This window comes from Eulemur rufifrons, chromosome 2 (genome assembly GCF_041146395.1).
Source record: "Eulemur rufifrons isolate Redbay chromosome 2, OSU_ERuf_1, whole genome shotgun sequence".
NCBI lineage: Eukaryota > Metazoa > Chordata > Mammalia > Primates > Lemuridae > Eulemur > Eulemur rufifrons.
The window spans coordinates 71,413,292-71,439,491 of record NC_090984.1 but is presented as its reverse complement, the minus strand read 5'-3'; the positions used below and the strand labels follow the sequence as shown (position 1 = coordinate 71,439,491).

The following is a 26,200-nucleotide window of genomic DNA, read 5'->3' as shown; positions in this document are numbered from 1 at the left end:
TAGGGAGGATCAGAGAGAGAAAGAGTATGGTTAACGTTTTGTTGGGGAGGGGGTGTCAAATTTTTGAAAACTGTAATTATCTGGGTAATGTGAAAAAACTATACTTGTCATGGCTATAGAACTTTAGTATGATTGCTGAAGTTGATGTAACACTCTCTATTCTCATTATCTTGATAATGGGTTTTATTTCCAATCTTTGATCCATCCTTCCCTCATTTCCCAAATACAAGTTGGTTTCATGCTAACTAACCACTGTAATGGCCACTTTAGGTCAGCACACTTGGGACAATGTAGGTAGGTGTGGGCATTAGGTCATTTGTTGGCATTAAATATGAAGTTTAATTAAACATATGTTTACACACATACGTATATTCAGAGAGTGGCAGCACTATAATCTCATATTCAGCATAGTTTTATGATGTGACATGTATTTTACAAAGCAAAATAATTGAAAGTCATGCTAGTCGAGCTTTTGTTTAATTGAGACCAGTTTATGCTTGGAGCATTTTAATTATACAGCTATGTTAATTAGCCTATTTTATTACTTGTGGTTGAACATTATTAGATTTAGGTTGTAATCTCTAATGATCATTTGCCTCTGACTTGTTAACTAGCATATTGTCATTAAAATAAATTTTAGAGTTATATTGTCAGTATAGTTAGTTATTATCCCATAAGTAATATAAACAACTGGAAGAACTTGTGCCAAATGATAGAATAAACTCTCTTATCACAATTCATTTTGCAATGCCAAATTTTACATAGATTCCAAATAATAGAAACACTGTATGTCTTATAATTGTGAAAGATTACAAAACTAGATCTATTTCACCACACCAATGAGGGACATGTAATGTAATGTTTATTGCAAAAAAATGTGTGATTGGCAAAACGATGAACCATTTGTAGGGTATTTAAGTGTACTGTAAAAGCGTGAATTGTAAAATGTACGTTCATATAATATCAGTCTTTAAATCTCCTTGGCTTGTAAAAGAAACTGCAATTAGATGTGTCTAGGATCACAGGAAATTACTTAAAGTATATTCAGGCTATCTGGGTTGATCTGATATTTCAGAGAGATATTTTTGAGGCTCTATTAAAAAACGTGTTCAAAATTACATGGCACAGAAGATTTCCCTTGGCTTTGTAGCCTTGCCAAGATGTTGTTACCTTATCTGTAGTAATTATCTGGGCTGACTGAGCACTCCAGGTTACGTATTTCTTCAAATTATAAACTGTTTTATAATAACATAGAGAAATTTATTGGTCTCCTTTACAATATCATAAATGCGAAGTCAAAGCATAGCCCAGCCCACCTACACCTAGTAAGACATACAGACTTTAAACAGGCAAAGGACATATTAACTTTTTCCAGGTATAGGTTTCTATTTCTTTTACAAAGAGACTCTCCTAGAGAAAGGACTAAGCAACAATCAGGAAAAATATCTTTCTTTCCCTGAATTTTTAAAATAATTTGATAAGCAGCCAAATATGTATGAGTACAGGTTTTGAACTTCAGTCAGTGATCGCTGCTTGGGCAGAGCCAAACTCCACTTCCCTGGTGGACTTGTTAGCATTATTTTAGAGTGCTAATGGATGCCAGGCCTAGACCACGAACCCAGCAAGCAAGCCAACGCAATTCTTAAATCACAGGTGAGCCAAGTTCCTAGAATCTCTATTTAACACTAGTATTTTACCTTATTTTACAGTTAATTACTAACACATCCTTGCCCCCCCTCCCCAATTATTTGTTCCCTTCTAGAGGGCAGGACCTGAGGGTCATTCATCTTTGGGTCCCAAAAACTCCTAACCTTGTCCCTTGTGCAGACAAGGAGCTCAGTAAATGCTGAGACAGAAATCTGTGTCTATAACTATAAACCACACCCTTCCAACATGATTAGAGGCCTCTTGAGTTCAATCAGTGCTCAGGCAATGTTATGTGGATTATTACTATATTTAATCTGAAGTAAAACAAAATACCCATAACTAACTTTTATTTTTAAAGTTACCATTTACATTCACCAGGTAGTTCAAATTAGAACAGTAAAGCTATGGATATAGAGAAATGCTAGAAGGAAACCTTTCCCCCCAGCACTTGCTAAAGGAAACTGATCTTCAAAACCAGCAGCCTAATCACCTGACCATCTGATGTGGTCTTTCTGCAGGGATGACAAATGCATAGGCCCCAGTGGTCATCTTCTGGAGGAAGATAGTATTTCTTCTCTCGGAAGGTGATTTTTCAGAACATGGGAAATAAGCATACTAGGTTTGGAATGGAAATAAACATTCTAAAGGTGTACTTTCTAGGGCCTCTTCCCAAAGTTGGTGAGGTAGGTGTGCACACCTAAATTTCAAAACCTCAGACATGTCTTTGCGTGTTTGGTCTGACTTTGGCCATGCTCAACTAACTAGTAAGAAAGCAAACATTTTCTATAGAAGCAACATCTAATTTCGGTAAGAAAGGCTAATTGCAGTGAATTAAAATCTTTATTTAATCTTCCTACAGTTATCCTTTTAATGTGTTCTGTAATTGCAAACCTTTAGTCTGTTAATGTCTGATTCATTAGTGGGCTTCTTAAGTGTTTATGAAGGAGCACGTGTAATATTCTGGCAATTACTAATAATCTTTGTTCTTAGCACATTCACAAAGATCTCTGCAGGGAGTTTCATTAGATTCATCACCACTTATTATCAGTATACAACTTTTATTAGCAGTCTCCCACTCCTATAAAATATGGAATTTGGGGACTGTTCAAATTCAAAAGGATACAAAAGGATAAGTCTATTCTCCCTTGTGGATAACAAACTCAAATATTAAGTCTGTGTGTTGTTCTCCCTCCAAAATTAAATCGTCTTCCATTGTCTGCTGTCCCATTTTACTGCTGACGACAAAGGCAGAGAGGGATTAAATTATAAATCTCTCCAGTTTACACTATGAATCAGTGGCAACACTGGAATTATAACTGGTGGCTCTCAGTCTGTGTCTCAGTTCCTTAAAATGCCTCACCTCCTTTGACACAAAGGTGGAATTATGGTGTAGCGTAGTGCATTGTGGCATAAAATGCCACTGAAGGGGGAAAAAAAGTGATACTTACGGCTGTCTTTGGTGAAGGGTCCCCTGCCTTCCCACCTTAAACAAAACCAAATCTTCCTACCTCCTTTATGATAGCTGAGATTCCTTTAACAGAGGACACATTTTGACAGACAGCACATCAAAGTACAAGTCACGAGGATAAATGATTGATGTGAATGCATTTCTGAGAGCAGGTTGAATGGGGGAAGGTAAGAGAGGGCACAAGAACACTATCAAATTAGGAAACGATCTGGAGATGAAGCCAGAAGTAAACTTCACCTATCTCCTAATTTACTTAAGATTAGTGGCAGTGCCAAAGGTAGGGCATAGGAAAGTTTTTTCTCCCCAAATCTCCATCAGTTCCCTCCCCCAAAGCACCCCAAATAATTATATGATCTAACCAAAAAGCAGAGTGTGTGCTGTGCAAATGTAGCTTCAGGACAAATCCTTTCACCAACCCCAATACAACCTTTTGCAATTCAGTTGCTGCATATTCATATAAAAATATGAATATATAAATTATCTACATATGTATGTACATATATTTTATACTTATATATTTATTTATCTATATTCCTGAAGCTTCCACTCCCCAGGCTGGATCCCATCAGTATTTTTTAAAAAGAAGGTGATAGATGTAAAATTACTTTGGAAATAAAGGCATTCCCTAAATTTGAGATTTTAAACACCCTTGTCTGAAGACTTTTAAGCCATTTTATTTCTTACAGACATATCGTTCTTATGGCCGTACCTTCAGAAGTACTCAGACAAGCTGAAGTGGCATATCTATGCCGAGAATCAGCAACAGACTAGTTTAAAATTTGATGTCACTGAGCACACATTTAAGTGTGTGGGAAATGTTGCAGTCATGATTTTTGACAAATTAAGAGAAAAATGTTTTAGTGAGTAAGAACATTTTTTGACTATAAAAAATATGCTTGTGCATTTGTTTGTGAACCTGGAGAGGCCCTTCCTTGCCCTGGTGGTTACCACAGTAACTTGCTTAATATTTATGGAGTGGTGAATGATAGGGCCTGTTCCCTCCCATTTGTTAAGTGTGTGCAGTTCTGTGCTCGCGGGCACTGCAGGAGACTCCCTTTGCGGTGTAGACTAAGGTTTGAGACGCACTTCTTTCTCTTCTTGTGTTTGATTCTGACCGCATGTTAAGCACTGAATATTTCTCAAGTGTTGTTCCATTGTCCGGTTTGTCAGTTTGGCAGCAAGTTTTCATTCTAATAAAAGAAGTTACGCAGATGGAGATTCCAGATGTGTCTAAGCTGCTTTCATTAGGACAAGGAGAGGTCCAGCCTTTTCTTCTAAATATAATCAAGAGTAGAGTGGCTTTGCCTTTGTAATTTTACAAAGGGTTGTATTACGTAACTGGAAAATTGTCTCCCTGAGCACAGAAAGAATTTTTTAGCACGGAATGCAGCTTGGAAAATGCTGATGTAAAACTTCAGTACAGGAGAGAAACCTTTTAAGTCGCTGAAACATAGTGGAGAGGGAGACGGAAATTGCTGTTCGACATGATTGAACAAAATGTACTATAATTATATCAGCTTGAAACAGATTCCTTAGAAGAACTGATAACTCTGTGATCCGAATAAGTCATGTGTAGTGGAACTAAATACCACATGGACTTTCTCTGTGTAGAGAAGTTCAGTGTAGACATGCTGTGTGTGATTTGCACAGCAGAAGAGATAACCGTGCTTGCCTTAGCCTGTTTAGTGGGCCCTCCAGCTGCTCTGGCATAGTTAGGAATGGTAGGGAGCCTTTACCAAGGCATTCATATTTACCATGCTTGCCCATCCTTTTGCATTGCTCATCCAACACGGCTTGTGGACTCTGCTCATGTAATGTTATTTTGATGTTGCCGCTCCTGTTTGCAATTAACACAGCATGGCTCATCAGACAGCTTCTAAATGAAGCATGCCTCAAAGATTCCGTGGACTGTCCTTGTTGCCTGTTCTAAAATGGGTGGTAAAGTTTAATTACAGATATTTAGTCCAAAGATATTCTTGCTTCCCTTCTTGTCTCCACTGTCTCTGGAAAGTATTATTTTCTATCAGCCACAATCCACCATAGATAGGAGATCATACCCAGTAAGAGTGATACCGGTGTATTTATTTAGTGCCAGTAAAATTTACTGGATAGCATCTGATACTCCAAAACACTATACCTAAACTTTTTCCTTGCGTGTAGTAATTATCTATTTGCACATTTCCTTCACCTAACTATAAGCTTCTAAAAGGCAGTGCTAGGTCTTCTTTGTAGTCCTCCAAATAGTGCTGTGCCTAATACAAAGCAGTGTTGAAGAACTCTGTTAACTTAATGAATAATGCATTGGAAATAGTATCTGTTGGATTCTGAAAAGGGAAGGAAATTGCAGCTAGTGAGTGAAGTGCCTAGACTTAACAACAGGCAGGTTAGATAGCTAGTTGCTTATGAAAGAACTGTACTCTCTATTCATGCTTGCCCCCTGGGTATTACCCAAGCATGCAGATGTCAGATAAAGCTGAGGTCTCTAACCCCAGTAGTAAGAGAAGGGTTAAGGTTGATTTTCTAGGCATTGGGATGTGCTTGCTTCGGCCCATCTGCTGACTCTTTCACAGACCCATCTAGAAGCAGGGTCACACAACTGTGAGGTGGCCATACAGAGGTAACTGAAGTACTCAGCTGAGGAGCAGAAAAAGGTGAAATGCTCTAAATTGGACTTTGGCTTTATCTCCTATATACCCTCCTCGAACCAGCTCAGGTCTCCACCCACCTTGAGCAGCCGAGTGTGTGCAGCAGAGTACTGGAACATCTTTCTGAAGGAAACATGGGACAGGCCACTAGGGTCCTTGCTTCCCTATTAGAAAGGACAGCTTTCCCTCACTGGCCTTTGTTCCTGTCATTTCCCCACCTGGAATGCTTCCTCTTGGTTTGCTCTTTTTGCCTCTCTGAATCCCACGAGGACCAGCTAAAATCCCTTATCCTTCCTGAAACCCTTTCTGACTCTCCGCAGAGAGCAGTAATTGCTCCCCGCATGAACACCTGGACAGCCCAGTGCTGATGCTCCTTGACATTTTGGATATTTTCCCTTATATCGTTAATTTTTTTCCTCGTATTTCTTTCTTGTGCTTCTTGAGAATGGAGGTAATACCCTGGGTTTTTGTAAAACCTGTAGCATCTTATATCATATGGCACACATTAAGAAAATGCTTGGTAATTTGGGAGAAAAGCATCTAGAAAGGAATTTACTGAGATAAATGAACTTAATGAAAGATTATTACAGATATTATGAGAAACATCTATGCTCATGTAATACTTTTATAATATATGAAACTATTGTAAATAATTTTCTTTAAAGTTTTCTTAAAAGTTAGCAAAGAGTTTTGGATTTCCCAACTAGACTTAAGAAAATGTTTTCATAATCAACAATGAATATAGGTTACAAATATGCAAAAGCAGAGATGGAGATTCTTATTTGAACTAGAAGTCATATTTTGGAAATTGCTGTGTTTATTTCAAAGTTATTTGTTGTATAAACCTATATATAGTGGTCTCATTGTATTATTTTGCATTTAGTATTAATTCATTTGTATCCAATATCTACATACTGTAGTCCAGAAATACCTAAACTATGGTGCATCTACCTGACCGTCAAATCTAGTTCTTGATTCTAGACAGAACCTCTTACTGAGTCTTCCAGGCCAGTGGTTATACACACACCAAATGCACCTCTGGATCCAAAACAGTTTAAATGATCCAGCCACACTGGTCCACGGTCTTCTGATAAGCTCCATACAATTTAAATTTAAGACTTATAGTTCCTGTTCAGAAACTAACCTTCGAAAACTGATCATGCCAGCATAGGTATAAATTTGAGCAAAAAAAAAAAACCACTATGAAGATGTATACTTATGACATTTTAAACATAGACAATAGTAGGTACAGGGTTGTGGAATATTACTTGCTGGGTTGAAGAGGATCAAGAGGAGAACACGTTGGATATATCATCAAAAAAAATTTAAGGAGGAAAAGGACCATTCAACAAGCTCACCCCTTCCAATACATTTCTGTTGCCTTCGTTTATATTCTGGCATCATTATCTCTCACCCAGCCTATTGCATTGCTTCCTAATTGTTCTTCCTGCCATGCTCCCTTTCTAATCCATCCAATCAGTCAATAAATATTTAGTTAGGGATTTGTATGTGCCAAGAACTCTGCTGAAAGACTAAATTCTCACATTTCTGAACAGATATTCTCCTGCACAAACATATCTAGCAGTTTACAAAATCAAATGTAACTCCAACCTTACTTTTCAGTCTTATTGTACGCTTACTCTGGTCATATGCCCACTGCTTCAATCAAAGCAATATTTTCACTCTTCTCTGTGAGATGTGTCAGTTTTCAGCATAATTCCCTGGGGTCTAGAACTATAAAGTGCATTATTCTTAGCAGTAGAAGTTGTGTTTATATCATAAAGTCAACAGTATGAGAAAGGCATTTTGAACTAGATAATATCAGAGGTGTTTTTTAAAAATTCTTTTAAAAATAAGGTAAAACTGTGGATGGAAGTACAGAAAAGAGGACAGGAATTGGGACAAGAATGTAAAATACAAGGAATAGGCCGACTGAAGAAACCAGAGGATGGAGAACAACTAGGATATGGGAGAAAAAAGAGTACTTGTCACAAATCTCTTTAGAAACAAACCCCAGGGCAAATACAAAGTAAAAAATTAAGACCCTGGTACTGAAAACTTCCACATTTGGAAGGTTAGGTTTCTGAGAGGCATGATCATACTCACAAAGAAGAAAAAAAGAATTTAGCTTTCAAAAATGGGACCCATTTTTATTGAGCACCAACTATATGCAGGGCACTATGCTTCTGTGAAGATCCAGGTAGCCTGAACTCCCTGTTCACCATGAAGTGGTAGCAGTCAACTGTGGAGTAAGACAACCCCAACATACAGCCCTAACTCTTGCTCCAAGCACAAGCTCCTGCCTGCCAGAATGAATTCAAAATTCACAATCAGGTTCAGAGTTAGGCTGTTTTAGCTGCTCTGTATTTTTAACCTTTGTATTAAATTACCATCAAGGAACACTAATTAAGATAAAAAGTAAAACTATTGATTTGTTTCATACACATCTTCAGATTTCTGAATTGTACATTAAAACAATCTATGTCATCTGTGTATGCTTTTCACAAAAGAAAGAAGTATAAATGCCTCGGGGCACATCTGCCTGGCTAAAAAGCAGACCCAGAAAACCTCTTTCTGTAATTTTCATTAAAACACAGTGAAATCAGTTGGTTCGAGGGTTGTGGGTTATTAAGCTGGTTTAACATTGTCTCCCCTCACAACCATGCTTGACTAGCTTAAGAAAATATATAAATAGATAAATACAGGGAAATATAATTTTAAAGGCTAAAAAAATAAGGTAAAAATTATATAAGGCAAATAAATCAATAAGATCTATAGCAAAGAATAGAATACTTTAGATTAATCTGAAATATCTGAGTTTCTAAGACTTTGAAAAATGAGAAAAGCCATTTGGCAAAATTCTTAACTTGCACTTTTTTTGTTTGATTTTTGTTCCTAGGTTCCAGATTCAGAGATATGCAACTGATCCAAACAGTTATAAAAGCTTAGGAGATAGCTTTCGAATGATTTTCCGAACAGAAGGGTATGTATGGTTCTTTGTATACAGACTCTATGTTGATATAGGCATTTTATATATTTCTATTTAAATTTAATATTTTATTTTCCTAGTCTTGTTAGGGATAAACACTTAAAAAGGAACCTTCCTACTTTCTTATGTTTTTCCTAACAATATGATTGAAAATGGAATATGCATATAATGGAAACTACTGCAAAAAGGATATTAATAATTAGTCTGATGACTAGAGGACAATTTCTAATCTATGCCATTAAGGCTTTTTAAAGTTCTCATAACTGGGGCTATCTAAACTTAACAGTTCTTTATTTTGGTACTTAAATATAATGTCCAAATGCATTCCTTATTTGCACTCTAGTTTGTTAATATGTAAGTAAAACAGATCTGTATCAAAAATTGAAGCATCAATTTTATGATCTATTAGATGATCAGATAAATAGACTATTTTGCTTACATAAGCTAATACTATCTTTGATGTGTGGATGCAGTTAAATACTCTATACAGCATAGTTTTCCAAAGAACATTATATTTGCTTTTAGAGGTTGTTTTATGAGAAAATTGGTTGAAAATAATAATCATTCAAAAATGTAGCAGTAATAATAATTAGTATGTGTTTAGCCTCTATTATCTACTAGAAGTTCTCCTTACAACTCTGTGAGGTAGGTTCTGTTAGAATCTATTCCAGTTGGACAGGTAAAGAAACCAAGACTCAGAGAAGGTGGTAATTTTCACCCATCTGGTAAGTAAGAGAGCTGGGACTCAAATACTGCTTGGCCTCTAAGGCCCATACTCTTAACTGCTGTAGTTCACTACTTCTCTTGCTAGATTATACTATAAACACTATTCTGCTAATTGTTTATTTCAGATAAACGTATATTATGGATACCTTTCCATGCCAGTATACTCGTTTTAACAACAGCGTAGTAATTTATTTATCTATATGCTGCAATTTTATTTAAATTAGTTCCTTTTATGGACCTTTTGGTAGTTTCCAAATTTTCAGTATTATGAACAACAGTGCAATAAATGTTTTTATGCTATCTTTGTACATTTTTGAGTATATATCTTTATATAAATTTATGTATTTTAATATATTGTATATTTATATATTATATATGTACATAGTTTTGATAAAATTTATATATTTTAATATATTTCTATAAAATAAGTTTGCTAGCTATGGACTTACAGGATCAAATGATATGAACATTTTACATTAAAGATGTTGACAAATTACCTTCCAAAAAAATATATACAAATTTTGTACCTTTAGTATTTGAGAGTTCCCATTTCTTCAATACTCTTAAATGCTGGACATTATAAGTCATTATTTGGTATATCTGCCACTGACATGCATCTCCTGTTTACCATCTGGCAGGTGAAAAATAAAACTGTCTTAATTGTATTCTTTTGATTGTTTCTGGGATTGAGCATACTTTTATATCATTGGATATCATTTCTTTCATGAATTGCCAGTTTTTGTCCTTTACCTATTTCTCTTAGACTAGATATTTTTATTGATTTGTAGGAGCTTAGTACATATTCCAGATACTAATCCTTTGACTATTACGTAGATTGTAAACATTTTTCCCAGTTTGTCATTTGTCTTACAATTATAGTGTCTTACACTTTCCAGAACTTTTCCATTGTGATATCTGATAATATCACAGTTAAAAATAAAAGACATCCTCTAACCCCAAGATTATAAACATTTTCTTCTGGCATTTTTTTATATTTAAATCTTTAATCCATCTGAGAATGTTTTAATGCCTGATGTGGTATATAGGAATAAAATTTCATTTTGAAATGGTTAGTCAATTGTCCAAACACCACTTTATTCACTAATTGGAAATGGTAACTTTTTCATATATTAAACTTCTACATATACATCAAGTAGATTTTCTGTTGTTTCTCCATTTCCTATCCTGTTTAAATAATTTGTCTATCTCTATACCAGTATCATATTGTTTTAATTATTTTATCTTTAGAGTGTTTGGGAAATACGTGAAAATATATGTCACCATATAAAGTTCTTGTCACCATCAAACTTCTTGTTATGATGTGTAGAGTCCTTCCTGGTATGACCCTTCCCTCTTCTCCAGGCTCATTTTTCATACACAGATGTTCTCTAAGAAGAGCAAATGTTTTGCAGTATTCTAGTCTCTCACACTCTCATGCCTTTTGCATGCTCTTCCCTGTTCCTGGAGGACCTAACCCCTAATCCTCCTCAAGAACCTAGCCCTCTTCATTCAAAGGTGACTTAAGTTTCATGCTCCCTGACCATCTTTTCTCTGTCACATGCTGAATTATTTCCCCACTTCTTTCTTTATTTCTATATATGCTGTATAAAAGATAGCATGCACTGCCCTGATTTTTTACGTTCATTTTCTGTCTGTCTCCCCTCTCCCATCCCAAGAATAGATTTCCCTAAGGGCCATGTCCCATTTAGCTCTGTATTCCTGATGCGTGTGTTTGGCACTGAGTAGAGACACTCAGTAAGTATATGATAAACAACTGAATGAAAGTCATCACACCAACATCATAATGGTGCAAAATGAAACAGAAATGATAATTTTTACTATAGACCACCCTCTCTGAAGTTATGATAATGACTTTGGTTAAATATTTTGAGTCACCTAGTAACAAAAGATCAAGTTTTTATAGCTATTACTCTAGCAATGTGGTGCCTAAGCGCCATGCATTGATAATATATCTGATTTTTGACAAGAAAGTTAAAGAAATCATAGTGTATTATGTAGTCAATAAAAGCACCCCTTTCCTATAAAACAGTAATGTTAGCATAGCCAAGTTCTGTAAATTGTAACAGATATCTCTGAATTGAATGTGGGAGTTTCGCAGCCAGGCTCTTCATTTCATGTGTGTTTTAGGAATAATTTGATGTTTCTGCTTTGATATCAAATAATATAACAAACTTACAGTATGTGTGGTCCTTACATAGTAAAATTGGCCTTTTTATTTGCTGTGTTTGTAATTGCTTCTAGAGCAAATTGACATTCTTCCTGCAATGCCTTTAGATCTGTACATGTTGTTAGCCAAAAGCCAGAGAGCTCTAGTCTTAGACATGGAAATATTTGTAAAAATACAAAAGAAAAATCTCCCTGTTATTTTTGGTACAGAACAAGAGCATTTAATAACCTTGGGTTAAATGAAAAAAACAAAACAAAAAGAGTAAAAAGAGAAAAAAAAAAGAAAAGGAAGCCTTTTAACACATGCTGTGTTGAATTTTCTTTTACCTAGTAAAAGCAGTTACTTTGACATTCTTATTTAATTTTTAGAGTACACTCCATTCTTAAAGGTGGTGTTTTTTTACTCAGGTGCATAGAGGCCAATTTGGTCTGCGGTCTGCAGGAAGGGTAGTGCTTGTCAATTTGACTGTTAGCATAATTAGCAGAATGCATCTTTCCTGGTATTTTCTGTCTTCTCCAAGCTAAAGGTTTTGAAATATAGTCCTTTTCTGTTAATTAACATTAAACATATAACATTTCTGTTAATACACTTAAAAACTTAAATTCTGTATAGATCTCCTATTTCTTCACTATAAAAAATATTAAAAAGTGAAGTAGTTCTGTAGTTCTTGTCACCATTCTTTTTTAATTATTTTTTTTATTTTTTTGGAAACAGGGTCTTTCTTACTTTGTCCCCAAGGCTGGAATGCAGTGGTACAGTTATAGCTCACTGCAGCTTCAAACTCCTGACCCCTGGGCTCAAGTGATCCTCCCATTTCAGCCTCTCAAGTAGCGGGGACTATATCCTGGCTCATTTATTTTATTTTATTTTTTAGAAATAGGGTCTTGATATGTTGCTCAGGCTGGTCTCAAACTCCTGGCCTCAAGAGATCCTCCCGCCTCAGCCTCCCTAGTAGTTGTCCCCATTTTTAGAGATGCAACTCCCCACTTCTTTGTCCAGTATCCATGTGCTTTCTAGAGAAAATAGCTCAACCACATGGGTCCAAATCCTTCTACTGCTTCTAAGTTCTTTTCCTTCTTAAAAGCATAGATACATTGTACTTTTGTTAATTATAGTTTTTCAATCTAGCTTTATGGAAGTGAGATTAATTTAAGTTAAAAAAAAAAAAAGATGCCTTCCAAATTCCACATACAAATTTCTACTATATGGAATCCCATATGTAGTTAGATTTTACCAGAGGCTGTTTAACATAGAAGGGAGAACTCAGAAATGGAATGTCACTGTTGAGAGTACCTCCATTGTCACCATGTTTCTTCATCTTTCTCTGTTTTGACAGAAATAAGCTAATTACTAGGTCCATCTACTGTGATAGAGTGAGCACAGAAGACATAAAGATACAGCTTGATTAATTAGGTACCTTTAAAACCAAGGAGGTTCATTTTGTAGACTCTCACCTGGCAAAGAGCGGTGGTAAATATCTACGTGTTCACACATCGTACCTCACTTCTCTTTGCCTCAGCATACCTTGTGAAGTTTTTCTAGTCTCTTTTGTACTTGTCATTGCTTTAGAAAGAGTGATTGAGATATTCACAGATAGGTGAGGGGGTTATAAATTATGTTAATGTAAAACCAGGATAATCTCCCCACTCTATTCCCACTCTTCTTCCCCCTCCAGGGGCCACTCTTTCTGAAATAAGGAGAAAGCAAGAGTTAAACAGAAATTGAAATATTCTGATAACATAGGTAAAGAAAGACATAAAACTAATATTTATTTTTTTAATGTCCCATGCTCTGTGCTAGGATTTTTTTCATACATTATTCCCAGCACAGTGCAATTCTCAGTGCAATACAGCATCCTTATGTCCATATTTTGTATAACGTAACTGGAGATCAGAGAAGTTAAATAGTCACAAAGGTATTAGTGTCATAACTGTGGTTTTTCCCTTATACCATATCACCTTTCACTGAAGACCAATTGTTGTTACTCATTAGCTGCAAAGAAGATAATGTGGACAAATTGGCTATAAACCCCTCACTTTTAAATAGCTGTTCTGAAGTCTTTAGTGTTTCTACCCTCACATCGTGCAGCAGCTTGGAGCAGCTTTTGTCTCTTCCTACAAATAAACTATGAAAGCTCTGAGAGGCCAGTGTATGCTCAGTCAAGCACATCCTGGCGATTCTGAGGCAGCACCACAAACTTCTGGCAATTCCAGACTCTTAATCCAATCATTGCCCCATCTCTTGTAGTTAGCTCCATATCTCTGATAAGTTCATGGTTTTCAGTGAGTCTACTCCCATCCTGTTTGTTCCTTAGCTCTCTTACGAGAAAAATTCTTGGGCATTGGTTTGCCCAAGGCAAATAACTAGGAAACAACTAGGTCAGATTAAACTTAGTTTCAAATGAGAAACATGCTGATTGCTGGTGCCTTTAGAAATATGGTATTCTTCAGAAAGTATTGCTGTAGAAAATATGTGGTTGCGTTTGGGGGGCATTTGAACTGTGTTTTGTTTCACGATTTGTTTTCTGTAACCACTGATGCTGCCCCAAGTATCATCTTACAATCAGACCACTTGGTGATTATAATATTTTCTAGTTAAATGACATTTAAGGCCTCGTTTTATGAGCCCCAGCATAATTGGCTAATTTGGTAAACTCCAGATGTGTGAGATAATGTGCCACTCATTTAAGTGCCTCTCAGACGGCACAAATGGCACAGCCCCAGGAGGTATAATCACTCCCTCTTGTTTTCATTAAGAAGGGAGTGAGTGGCTTGTGACACAGACAAAGGGAGTGGGACGTCTGCAACTCTAAATCAACAACTTGGTAAGATTTGGACGTTTTCTTTTCATCGGTGAACTCACTCCAAGATCTTTAGCTTACTTTGGTGTCGTAGTGGGTCTACTTTTTAGAAAGTGGCTTAACTAATCTAACATGGCTGGCTGATTTTAAAGCCATGAAAGTAGGCTTTTTGAAAATGAAAGACTATAGAAAACCCCCTGCATAAAGTAGTCTCTGAAAATTGCCCCTCACCCTCATTTCGAAGTGCGGGGAAGCGTTGAGTTCAAAGAGACAATGGAAGAGCTAACTCTTCCCACAGCCAGGAATTGTAATTATTTGAGCAATCAGCATCCTCACCACCTAAAGCAAGTTCCAACTTCACAAGTCCCAGTAGTTGCAGGTGCTTTTTTTTTTTGCCCTTCTCTGCTCCCCTTTATCATCTAAGAGAAACTAACTCATCTCCCAACAGTGCCAAGCTGGAGTGGAGTGGATAGTTCTTAGCATCACTTTCCTGATCCTGGGACTGGTTCCTCTTATGGGACTGTAGATCCAGTGGCATTCACATCCAACTGAATCTTCACTCAGATGGGGTCCACACCCAGACCCCTGAGCAGGGGGTGCAAATCAAGCATGTTGATCATTGGGTATTGATTGAGTTGGCAAGTCTGATTTGCCCAAGTGAGTCCTTTTTTTTTTGGTGGGTGCCAGATGTGCTCTGTGACTTCTGTGATGAGTTTCCTGGTGCCTTGACTGCCCTCTCTCCCCTCCTTTTTGTTTTAGTAGAGAAACCCTTCCTGGTACCCACTGGACCCCTCTGTGTTCATGCGGTGATAAAGAAAACAGAGAGTCCCAGCTGCTCTTGCTCTTACACTGCGGAGTTCTCCCCTGGCCCTGGCTGGGCTTTTTAATGATGCTACAGCAAGTTTCCTCTTTAGCTAGAACCAAAAAGGGGGAGAGCAAGAAAGAATAATAAAGCAGGTTAGAATTTAGAGAATAAACTATAGCAGATTTATCTGGCAGGTCTTGTAAGTGATGGGCCCAGGTCCAGATTACGGCATCCAATAGACCGAATCCATTTTGTCCTTCCAAGTCTTCTCTTGTTTTGGAAAGAAAATCTGAAACCTTAATTCAGGCATGGAAATACTGTTAGTATTCAAGAATTATCTGTGTTGGCCGGGCGCGGTGGCTCACGCCTGTAATCCTAGCACTCTGGGAGGCCGAGGTGGGCGGATCGTTTGAGCTCAGGAGTTCGAGACCAGCCTGAGCAAGAGCGAGACCCCACCTCTACTAAAAATAGAAAGAAATTATATGGACAGCTAAAAATATATATAGAAAAAATTAGCCGGGCATGGTGGCGCATGCCTGTAGTCCCAGCTACTCGGGAGGCTGAGACAGGAGGATCGCTTGAGCTCAGGAGTTTGAGGTTGCTGTGAGCTAGGCTGACGCCACGGCACTCACTCTAGCCTGGGCAACAGAGTGAGACTCTGTCTCAAAAAAAAAAAAAAAAAAAAAAAAAAAAAAAAAAGAATTATCTGTGTTCCTTTTAAAAATGGTTTGTCAACTTTAGTGTATTATATCCATAAGTTTTATTTAATTTTTTAATTGACACAATAATTGTATATATTTATGAGGTTCTTCAAGATATTTTGATACATAAAATGCATAGTGACGAAATCCAGGTAATTAGCATATCCATCACCTTAAATATTTATCATTTCTCTTATATTGGGAACACTCACCATCCTCTCTTCTAGCTATTTCAAAATTTATAATAAATTATTAACTATATAATAATTTGTCATCCTATAGCACTACAGAACATTAGAATTTATTCCTCCTATCTAGCTGTAATTTTGTATCCTTTAACCAATCTCTACCTATCCCCCTCTCCTTCCTACCTGCCCCAGCCTCTAGTCACCACTATTCTACTCTCCACTCCTAAGAGATCAACTTTCGTACCTTCTGCATATGAATACTCATACGTTTTTCATCATAAAATATATGTAATCTTTTAGGCTTTTTTTATGGAAAGCCTATGTAATGTGGCTAAGAACTTTAAACTTAGGTTATTTAACAATTCAAGGTTGAAAATGAAAGGATAAAGGGTAAGGAGAAAGAATACCAAAGAAAAGTAGGCAGTGGCTTATTTCAACATTAAAAAAAAAGAAGAACAGGCAATTGAACCATCGGTATATTTTTTGGCATTTATATCATACCACATTATTCTATACCATTGCTAAGCTACGTAGTTGTTGACTGAAGCTGTACTGGTGTAAAGTAGAACAGGCTCTCTCTGGTCTTCACAGCCAGGGAGCAGATGACGAGTTTTCAGAGTGCTCAGAGAGCAGCATCCCAGGGCTTCAATGCCCCAGAGTTCTGTTTCCGTTTCTAAATCAGAGGTCTTTTGTTCTGCCCACAGAGTGACCTTTAAAATGGTTTCAGCTCCTAGATTTCCCTGCTGTCATCACCACAGACTGCTAGCTGACAGTCACACTCCAGCTCCCCCAGCCTCTCACTAACAACACTTTCTGACTTACTGACTGGCCTTTGGCAAGGATTTAACTCTTGCCAACGAGTAAGTGAAAACGTTTGCAATGATGTCAGCCCGTCAGCAAGGCCTGATTAAGAGACCAAACACAGCCTCTCTCAGCACGTGGTGCTGACAGGAAGGAAAGGAGGACCAGTTGCTTGGGTGGAAGTAGTTGTCTTTCAGGAGTGTTGGTGTCTCAATTCAGAGCCTGAGCAGATATTTCCCACGAGTATAGAGTGTTAATGGCAGTTGGGGGGATTCCACAGCCAATGGGAAATATCCCACTGGAAATATTTTCAAGCCTTAAATTTAACTTATTCTAGGTTTCTGATGGTCTAGAAGCTGGTCGCCTTGGGGAGAAAATGTCCTTACCAAAACCAAATTCCTTTTCTAGTGGATTGTTGTTAAAAATGAACATTTTCAGAAAACCTCCTAAAAGCACTCTTCTACTTGTGCCTGATTCTCTTGTAGAAAATAACTTAGGCATGATTTGACATGGACATAGTTATAGGAGTTAATATTATATTTTTTATCTTCATCCTTGATTTTATGAATTTTTTGTTAGTTTTGTGACTTTAGCTTTACCTTTCCTCCAGGTCTTCCAAGTGGTTTGAAATTGGAGGAAGACTCTATTAACAGTGATTATATTCAAAACCACTGTCACCATTTTCACCCTTTACTGTCTTGTCTGTGAAACGTGTTCATGTGTATTACCTCACTTGATACTCATGAGAACTTTAGCAGGTCGGAAGGTCGGGAACACAATTCTAGTTTTCTGGTCAGGAAACTGATAAGGATATTAAGGGCCACGCCCAGCATTCCACAGCTGGTACTCATTGAGGCTGGGATTCATCCCAGGTCTTCTGCATCTTATGTCATGCTGCCTACTCCATCGATACTTAACAGTGGTTTTTGTAATAACAGAAGCAATACCTCAGATTTACACTGTTCCTTTTATGCATTCAAAGCATGTCACACATCTCCATCTCAGTTAGCTAAATAATATCTAGGGGAGGTAGGGAAGAGATGGTATGACTGATACGAGGTTTCTGGTCTGCATACAAGAAAACTTCAGCAGAAAGGAGTTTAATAAGATTACCAAAATAATAGATTGGATCCTGAGATTAGCACTCAAAGAATACAAAGTTTCAATTAAAAAGAAAATCTCCTGGGCAAATAAAATTAGACTACAAATGTATTTTAAAGTGTAGCACCATCATCTCATGAGGCCAAGAAGGGGACTATGGTCCTTAGGACAGAACCATCTCCAAAGGGAAGTTACCAAATGTAGTTTGAGGCTAAGACTCACTGACTGAACTCAGGTACTTGACCTGTTGGTGTCTTGGGCTAATTCAACTTGAATATTGAGTAATATTGAGTAATAATCAGGAAAACTTCATAAAACATGAAATAAAGCATTTAACCAAAATTCTTTGGATGAATTTGTAAAATCATTCAAATCATATGATGAATTTAAAATCACCATATGATTGCAATATATGTTGAAATGTATGGTCACCAAAACCTAGAGCAGATGCCAGCCATATGCTGTGGCTTTGTTCTCTTGCTGCTAAACACTGTTTGTCATTTTCCTTGTCTGGCCACAGAGAACTCAGAGAAAAACAAGAGACCAGAAAATCTAATGCAATCACAGTCTCAGTGATGACAAAAAATGAGAGAAAGTGTGAGATGAATTTTGGAAGCTCTTAAAGTGATGTTGAAAGTTTGTTGTTACATGAATGAGTTCTTCAATTTCTTTACATAAAGCCTTTCCTATATTAGAAGAATCAAAACCAAAATGAGAGAAAAGGACACACACTGATGCTATCATCATTTTGTATTCTGTAGGACTTCAGTGAACAGGTCAGCATGCATTTCAAAATTCAAATAATAAAATTTCCCGAAGCTGATACTATTTATAAAGGAATCAATTCATTAAGAAATAGGACATATTGATAACTAGAGATCTGGCTTCCTGTGTAAAATAAAATATGTGTTATTAACAGATTACCAAAATATGTCTTAACCACGTGTTCATTCCTTAGTCTCCATGATCTGGCTCTGTCTACAACTGCATTTTCAAACTGCTCTCCCAGAGACCACCACACCACAGGCCTTTTTCCGTAGAATTTGAGATACTGATGAGTGTACAGTGTGCTATGAATATGATTTCACTTGGAACAAAAAATGCTAATAATTAAACTCCTTGCAATGATTTAACAATGGATATGAGCATTGAGTGTGAAGGAGAAATTTTGAATGACTTTCTAGTTTTTGGCATTCCAGAAGCACCTGGCTAAACCATGCCCAGGTTCCTGACCCATAGAAATTCTATGATGTTAAAATTTTGCCACTAAGTATTGGGAAAATTTGTTACATAGAAGTGGCTAATGAACACAATATATTATATAAAAACAAATCTGAAACCCTTGACATGGTCCCTCCATATCTGGTTTGAATCTTTCGAGCTTTATCTTACCCAGGATCATCCCGTACATGTTATATAATATTTCAGCCCTTCTGGACCAATTATAACTCCCAAAACAATTTTTCAGTGCTTTTTCCCATGCACGTTTATTAGCCAAGGATGCCCTTTCCTCTTTTATCCACCTCTGGAAATTCTAGTCATACGTAAATGCCCAGTCCACATGCTACCTTCTGTTTGATACCTTCTTCTCATCATCCAAAGTAGAAATAATTCCCTTGATCTGTTCTTCTACAGCAGTTTGTTCCCCTATGACAACATTTATCTTTGGAGTCAGAGAGCCCTGGATTAGAATTCCATTTATATGTTTTGGAACCTTAGACAAATACTTCACTTCTTTATACTTCAGTTTCCTCATTTGTAATATGGAGACTATAATGGCACCTACTTTACCGTGTTGCTAGCACTTGGTGTTAATACCTGCCACATAAATGTGCGCACAGTGAGGTGCTAGCACTCAGCACATACATAGTGCATAAATATACACACAATGATTGTTAGCTAGTTTCATTTTTAGTACTTTATACTCTAGCTAATTATTTGTAACTATTCACAATTATTTAAATATGTAGAACTCTGTTGAAATCATCTTTGGGGCTCCTATAGTATATCACAAGTTCTTTGTATATAATCATCACCCAATTTGTGTTTGCTGAATTTAATTGAATAATTACTGGTTTTATATACTTAGCTATTCTGGCCACATTAATATAAAAATAAATTTAGTCAAATCAAACCAAATACCAAGAAAATTTATGACTCCCATGGTATCATTAAGACTAAGATTCTAAATATGATCATTTATCTCTAACTCCAGAAGAGTGACAGCATGATAACCATGTCGGGAAGACGGTGGAATAATTTTAATGGCCATGCAGGTCTGAAGGTAGGGGTTGGATTTTGGCACATAGTTTCTAGATTCAGGGGATTCACCATGGGCAAGTGATGCTGAGTGACGCTGGGGTGTCTACTTAGGGAAACTGCAAGGGCTGATGAAGACCCAAGTGAAGTGCAAACTGTCGACTTCCGTTGTTCTGAATGTGTTCTGTCCTCATTAGTGTTCTCCTTCCCGTGCTTTCTGCCTGCAGTTTAATAAGCGGGGGGACCAAAACCATATACATAAAAACCAAATATTCTAGTCAATAAAAGGATGAAGCAAAGTAAAAGCACCAGAACATTTAAAATGAAATTAGAGGCAGATCAAGAGTTAGAATTTTATAAGACAACATTAAAGGACTTTGGGCTCCAGCCACCACAGAGTAGCTTGTATTGGAACAACCCTCCTGCTGAAAACAACAATAAACATTAGACAAAATACACAAACTACTGTTTGAAGGCATTAGAGAGCTACCAAGGCAGGCAGAATTTATGTGGGGCTATAAGACCCAAGGGAAGGAAGGTTACCGAAGTGAGCTCTGCATTTACCCAGGGTTTTTGCCTAAAGGCTTTGCCAAGTCCACGGAAAGGGTTGGGGGAAGGAGTAAAGACCAAATCTGAGCTGAGGATGGGGGTTGTACGTTTGCATTCAGGGCTGCCAATGGCTGGGACCTGAGGAGCAAAAATCCTGGAGAAGAGGGCAACTATCAAGAAGTAAACCCAAATATCTATATGCAATTTCTCCTTGAGGCATTTGCCAACTCCTAAGCTGCATGTGAGCAGGAAGAAACTTCAAGAAACTTAGGGGGGAAAACTCCAGCAATTGAGAAGCTATAGAGGTGAGTTGAGACTTCAGCAGCCCCATTATGCTGCGGAGACAGGGTTCAAGTTCAAGCCCAGCCAGGTGGAAGAGTTGTGGTAAACACTCCAGGTTTTGTTTGAGGCCCAGAATGTCCACTTCCAAGGGTAAGAGTTCTGCCCTAGGTATAAAGGCCAAATATAAACACATTGTCTCTAACAAAGCCTAAAACCAACCCTCAGCAAGATGAAAATGATTTGCTGTAATCTAACTGCTTAGTAGGAGAAAATGTATTTCTCTTTGGTGGAAGATACCATCATCCAGAGGCTTTTCAATTTTTATGTATAATGCCCTACATTCAGTACAAAATTACAGGGTCTTAAAAGAAAAAAGACCAATTAATCAAACATCGAAAGAGGAAGAGACAAAAAGTTATTCAAATTTTGGAATTATTAGACAAGGACTTTTTTAAATTTTATTTTTTCTCTGGTAAAATATATATAAAAGAAAAAAGACCAACTAATCAAACATCAAAAGAAGAAGAGACAAAAAGTTATTCAAATTTTGGAATTATTAGATAAGGACTTTTTTAAATTTTATTTTTTCTCTGGTAAAATATATATAAGATAAAATTTAGCACTTTAACCATTTTTAACTGTACACTTCAGTGGCACTAAGTACACTCTTAATGTTGTACAGCCATCACCACTACCCATCTGCAGAACTTTTTCTTCTTCCCAGACTTCTTCCTATGAAGCAATAATTCCCCTTACCTTCCTCCCCCAGCCTCTGGCAACCTCCACTCCACTCTAGGTACCTCATATAAGTGAAATTATACAATATTTGTCCTTTTATGACTGACTGGTTTATTTCACTTAACATAATATCTTCAATATTCATCCATATTATAGAATATGTTATAATTTCTTTTTAAAGGCTGAATAATATCCCATTGTATTGATAAATTACAGGTTGTTTACCCATTCATCCAAGTTCAATGGACACTTGGGTTGCTTCCACCTTTTGGCTATTGTGAATAATGCTGCTATGAACATTGGTGTACAAATATCTATTTGAGTCCTTTCATTCTTTTAGGTGTATACAAAGAAGTGGAATTGCTGGGTTATATGATAATTCTTTCTGTGTTTAACAGATAGGAACTTTTTTTTAAAGCTATAATAAATATATTCAAGAAAGTCAAAGGAAAGATGGGAATTACAGCAGAGATTTGAAATCTGTAAAAACAAAAAGACTCAAACAGAAATCTTGAAAATACTATAACTGAAAATAAGAATTCAATTGGTGTATTTTCAACCCACGTGATTTATTGTCAGCATTCAGCTTGTTAATCATCTTGTAAGTTCTTGAAATATCAGAGACCATGTTTTATCTTTCTAGTGGGCAGTGGTAGGTACTCAATATTATATTGAGTTGATTGAATGATTGTAGAAATAATAATACCTATATTTTTATTAAGAGACATCATAACATTTAAGAAAAACTTCATTTTAAGCAACTGAGACAACAATAACAACTGATCAGGCACCAGGCACTTTACTAAGTGCTTTTAAGTACCTAATTAACTTAACTCATTTAGTCTTCACAACAACCCTATAGAGGAAGAAACACAATTCTTTCCATTTTATTGATGAGTCAACGAAGGCCAAAATGTTTGTATAACTTGCCCAATTTCTTATAGTTGTAGGAATTTGAACCCAGGTAATCTGGATCCAGATCTTTGCCTCTATATTATTTTAAAAGCTACACTTTAAAAAAAAAAAATAAGTTGCTCTTTGGCTAAGTGTCTAGTTTCTTTAGAAAATGAAAGGAAAATTGAGAAATCAAATTGTTTGGTGACATCTGCCAGGGCACTAAACTTTTCTTGTAATGTGACCTTTACATTTTTTCAAATGTTCCTTCAGGATGACGGGCCACTACTTAATATATTTTGGCATGGGCTGTGTCATGCATGTCTGGCATACAAGAAACGCCACCGTGGGGAACAGAATGTCCCGTCTTTCTCTTTAAATTCCAAATTGCTCAGGGCCACAAGATACAAACCATGGGTTTAAATTTGACACCCTCAATTTCCTCCTTTCATGTTTGTGGATCTCATTCTCAGGATGCTGGCATTTTACCTTTTCTACATCCCTGTCTTCACTCCTTCCTCTACCTCATCATCTGTCTTAGATGTTTAATCTTTTTGCTACACCTCCTCAAAGCGTGATGGCTTTTGATGGCAGATCTCTTCTCCAGCGATGGGGCATTCCTTGGGGAAATCCATTTTCTTTCACCCTTGGCAGGGAAGATCATATATTTATTACGGAGAACAAAGAGAGTATTCATCAAGACCTTAAGATTCCCAATATATTTGCCTTCAGCTCTCTTTTCCTCAAACTCTTTGTTCACTCAGGTCACATTTCTAAGTACCCGATATCCTCTTTTGATTTTATTTCTTAAAGTGAACAGCTAGCTCCCTTTGTGATATGGGTCACATTATTAAGTATTCCTTAATTTCTCTGGTGTGAGACTCAACTCCCTAAAGTTGACGATGCTTTTTTGATATAAGAGGTAAAGGGCAAACAACATTAATCCATCTAAAAACAGATATCTATGTCTTTTTTGTATTTATGTCATTTTCTTTACCAGCCTTAGAAGAATACTTATAACCCAGCAAGGTGATAGTATTTAGTGGGTGCCCCTGTGCTCTGTTAGGCAGCACACCAGGTACATAAAAAAAAAAAAAAAGATTCAGCTCTAGTCTTCTAAATGCTTAATTCTCCAACAAAATGACTGAACACAAACGATTGTTTCAGTCACATGATTCTATTAGCCTTTGTGGAAAAATCCTTCTGAAAGCAATTGCAAAAATGGTAGAGATTCGACCTGTTAGAAAATACATTTGCATTTTCAATATCTCCTTATCTCTTCACACCTCTTGTATAACCATTCTCAATTACAGGAAAAAAACCCACCAAAACTATGAAGGGACTTTCCAGACAGAAGTAAACTGTCCCCATAGGAAATAAAAATCTTCAAAGTGTCCTTTTCATTGAACTTGTCTCTCTTCCTACTACAAATGGACACATCAGACATAAAATTTAATTGAGACACACTAAAGTAAGGGTCTGGCTTACCTGAATAGGAGAGGTTACAGCATTCCATTTAGGAGACACCAAGGCGCTGACAAGGCATTGACTACTTTCCATCACATTACGTTGAACTTCTGATCACCATCAACTATTTGCACCATCATTTATTTAGGATTTCAGCAGCCTCCTGTTAAACTCTGCTGTGTGATTCTATTTTACATTTCTTTTCCTGTGTGTTTGTTTTAATTTAAGAGCCAGTATACATATTGACAATTCTTTGACAGCAAAGGTAAAACCACCAGGAGTGTATCTGTTTATTGAGGACTGACAGCTTTATAGCTAACATAAAAATAATCTAATGTTTATAGGGGCAAATGTTTGGACTGAGGATTAAGTGAAACTACTGAATAGAGAAAACCTTTTCATCCTATTCAGACTTTTCAAATAAGGTTTGGGATCAACTACATAAAAACTTTTTGTGCTGATTTCTTTAATGCTCTTCCCTTAGTTTGACCCACTGCTCACTCCCTTCTACTTCACTACCCCAAATTATGTTTTACAACAGGGGTTTTTAAGTAAGTAAAATGTTCAAAAGGAAGATGCTACTGTTTAGAGGTTCATTGCTATAGACTTTACATGGGCCATACAAACTTTCTAGATAACAGTAAAGCAAAATATAAAACACACTGCTCATAATATAAACTGTCTTCTTCTGCTGTTTCATATAGCTTATACATAATAAGAGCCCTGGAAATTTTTAATGCCTTTTTGCTGTTTTGTTTTGTTGCTTTTTTTTTTTTAAGTTGTTGGAGGTAGGAAGCAGAAATTTTATTTTATTTTATTTTCAAATTATTACAGGGATACAAATGTTTTCAGTTCCATGGATTGCTTTTGTAATGCTTGAGTCAGGGTTATAAGTGTGCCCCTTACTCAGATAGTGTTTATTGTACCTGTTAGGCAGGTTTTCACTCATCTCCCCCACCCGCCTCCCCCCAACTTGATTTCCACTGAGTTTTACTTCCCTCTGTGCCCATATGTGCTTATCGGTTAGTTCCAATTTACTAGCGAGTATATATGGTGTTTGTTTTTCATTCTTTAGATACTTCACTTAGAATGATGGTCTCTAATTCCATCCAAATTTTTCCAGAATGCATTAATTCATCCTTCGTCGTGGCTGGGTAGTATTCTATGGTATACATAGCACATTTTGTTAATCTCTTCATGAATTGATGGGCACTTGGTTGATTCCACATCTTTGCAATTGTGAACTGTGCTACAATAAACATTTGAATACAGGTGTCTTTTTAATAAAATGACTTCTTTTCTTTTGGGTAAATACCCAGTAGTGGAATTGCTGGATTGAGTGATAGGAGTATTTTTAGTTCTTTGAGGAATCTCCATACTGTTTTCCATAGAGGTTGTACTAATATGTTATCCCACCAACAGTGTATAAGCATTTCTTTCTCTCTGCATCCACACCACCAACTATTGTTTTTGGACTTTTTAATAACAGCCATTGTAACAGGGGTAAGGTGATATCTCATTGTGGTTTTAATTTGCATTTCCCTGATGATTAGTGATGTTGAGCCAGAATTTATTTTAAACTGTTCTAAAACTGGTTTTAAACTGTTAAGGTGTCTTTTTTTTTTTTTTCTGTTTTGCCTTTAGCCAAGTATCCATGGCATTAGATTGCTGTCTTGATTTTGAATGAAACATTCGAAAAGTCTTAAAAAATATGTCTTTCTAAAGTGGAAATATTACTTGTTTGAAAAGAGTTAATCCAACTATTAGATTAAAGATAGTTAATCAAACTACTGTTAGATTTACAGTGCTTGACTTTAATATTTTTAATTTGCTGCTAGTTATAATAACCACTAATATCTCTTTTCCTAACTTCTTTCCTCCAAAAATTGGAGAGTTTTATACACACCGAGTACATCCTAGCAATGTTCAGGTCAGCTATTACTACTTCTCCT

The 26,200-nt window shown here is 36.6% G+C and overlaps 1 protein-coding gene across 2 annotated transcripts in view; it reads left to right on the top strand.

Moving 5' to 3' along the window:
* Nucleotides 1–26,200, top strand: part of SLC25A21 (solute carrier family 25 member 21) — a 454,686-nt gene that overhangs the window by 315,229 nt on the left and 113,257 nt on the right. For both annotated transcript variants that reach the window (XM_069464356.1, XM_069464346.1), the window contains exon 3: nucleotides 8,660–8,743. In XM_069464356.1, the coding sequence (XP_069320457.1) occupies nucleotides 8,660–8,743 (84 nt within the window). The remainder of the gene's footprint in view (nucleotides 1–8,659; nucleotides 8,744–26,200) is intronic.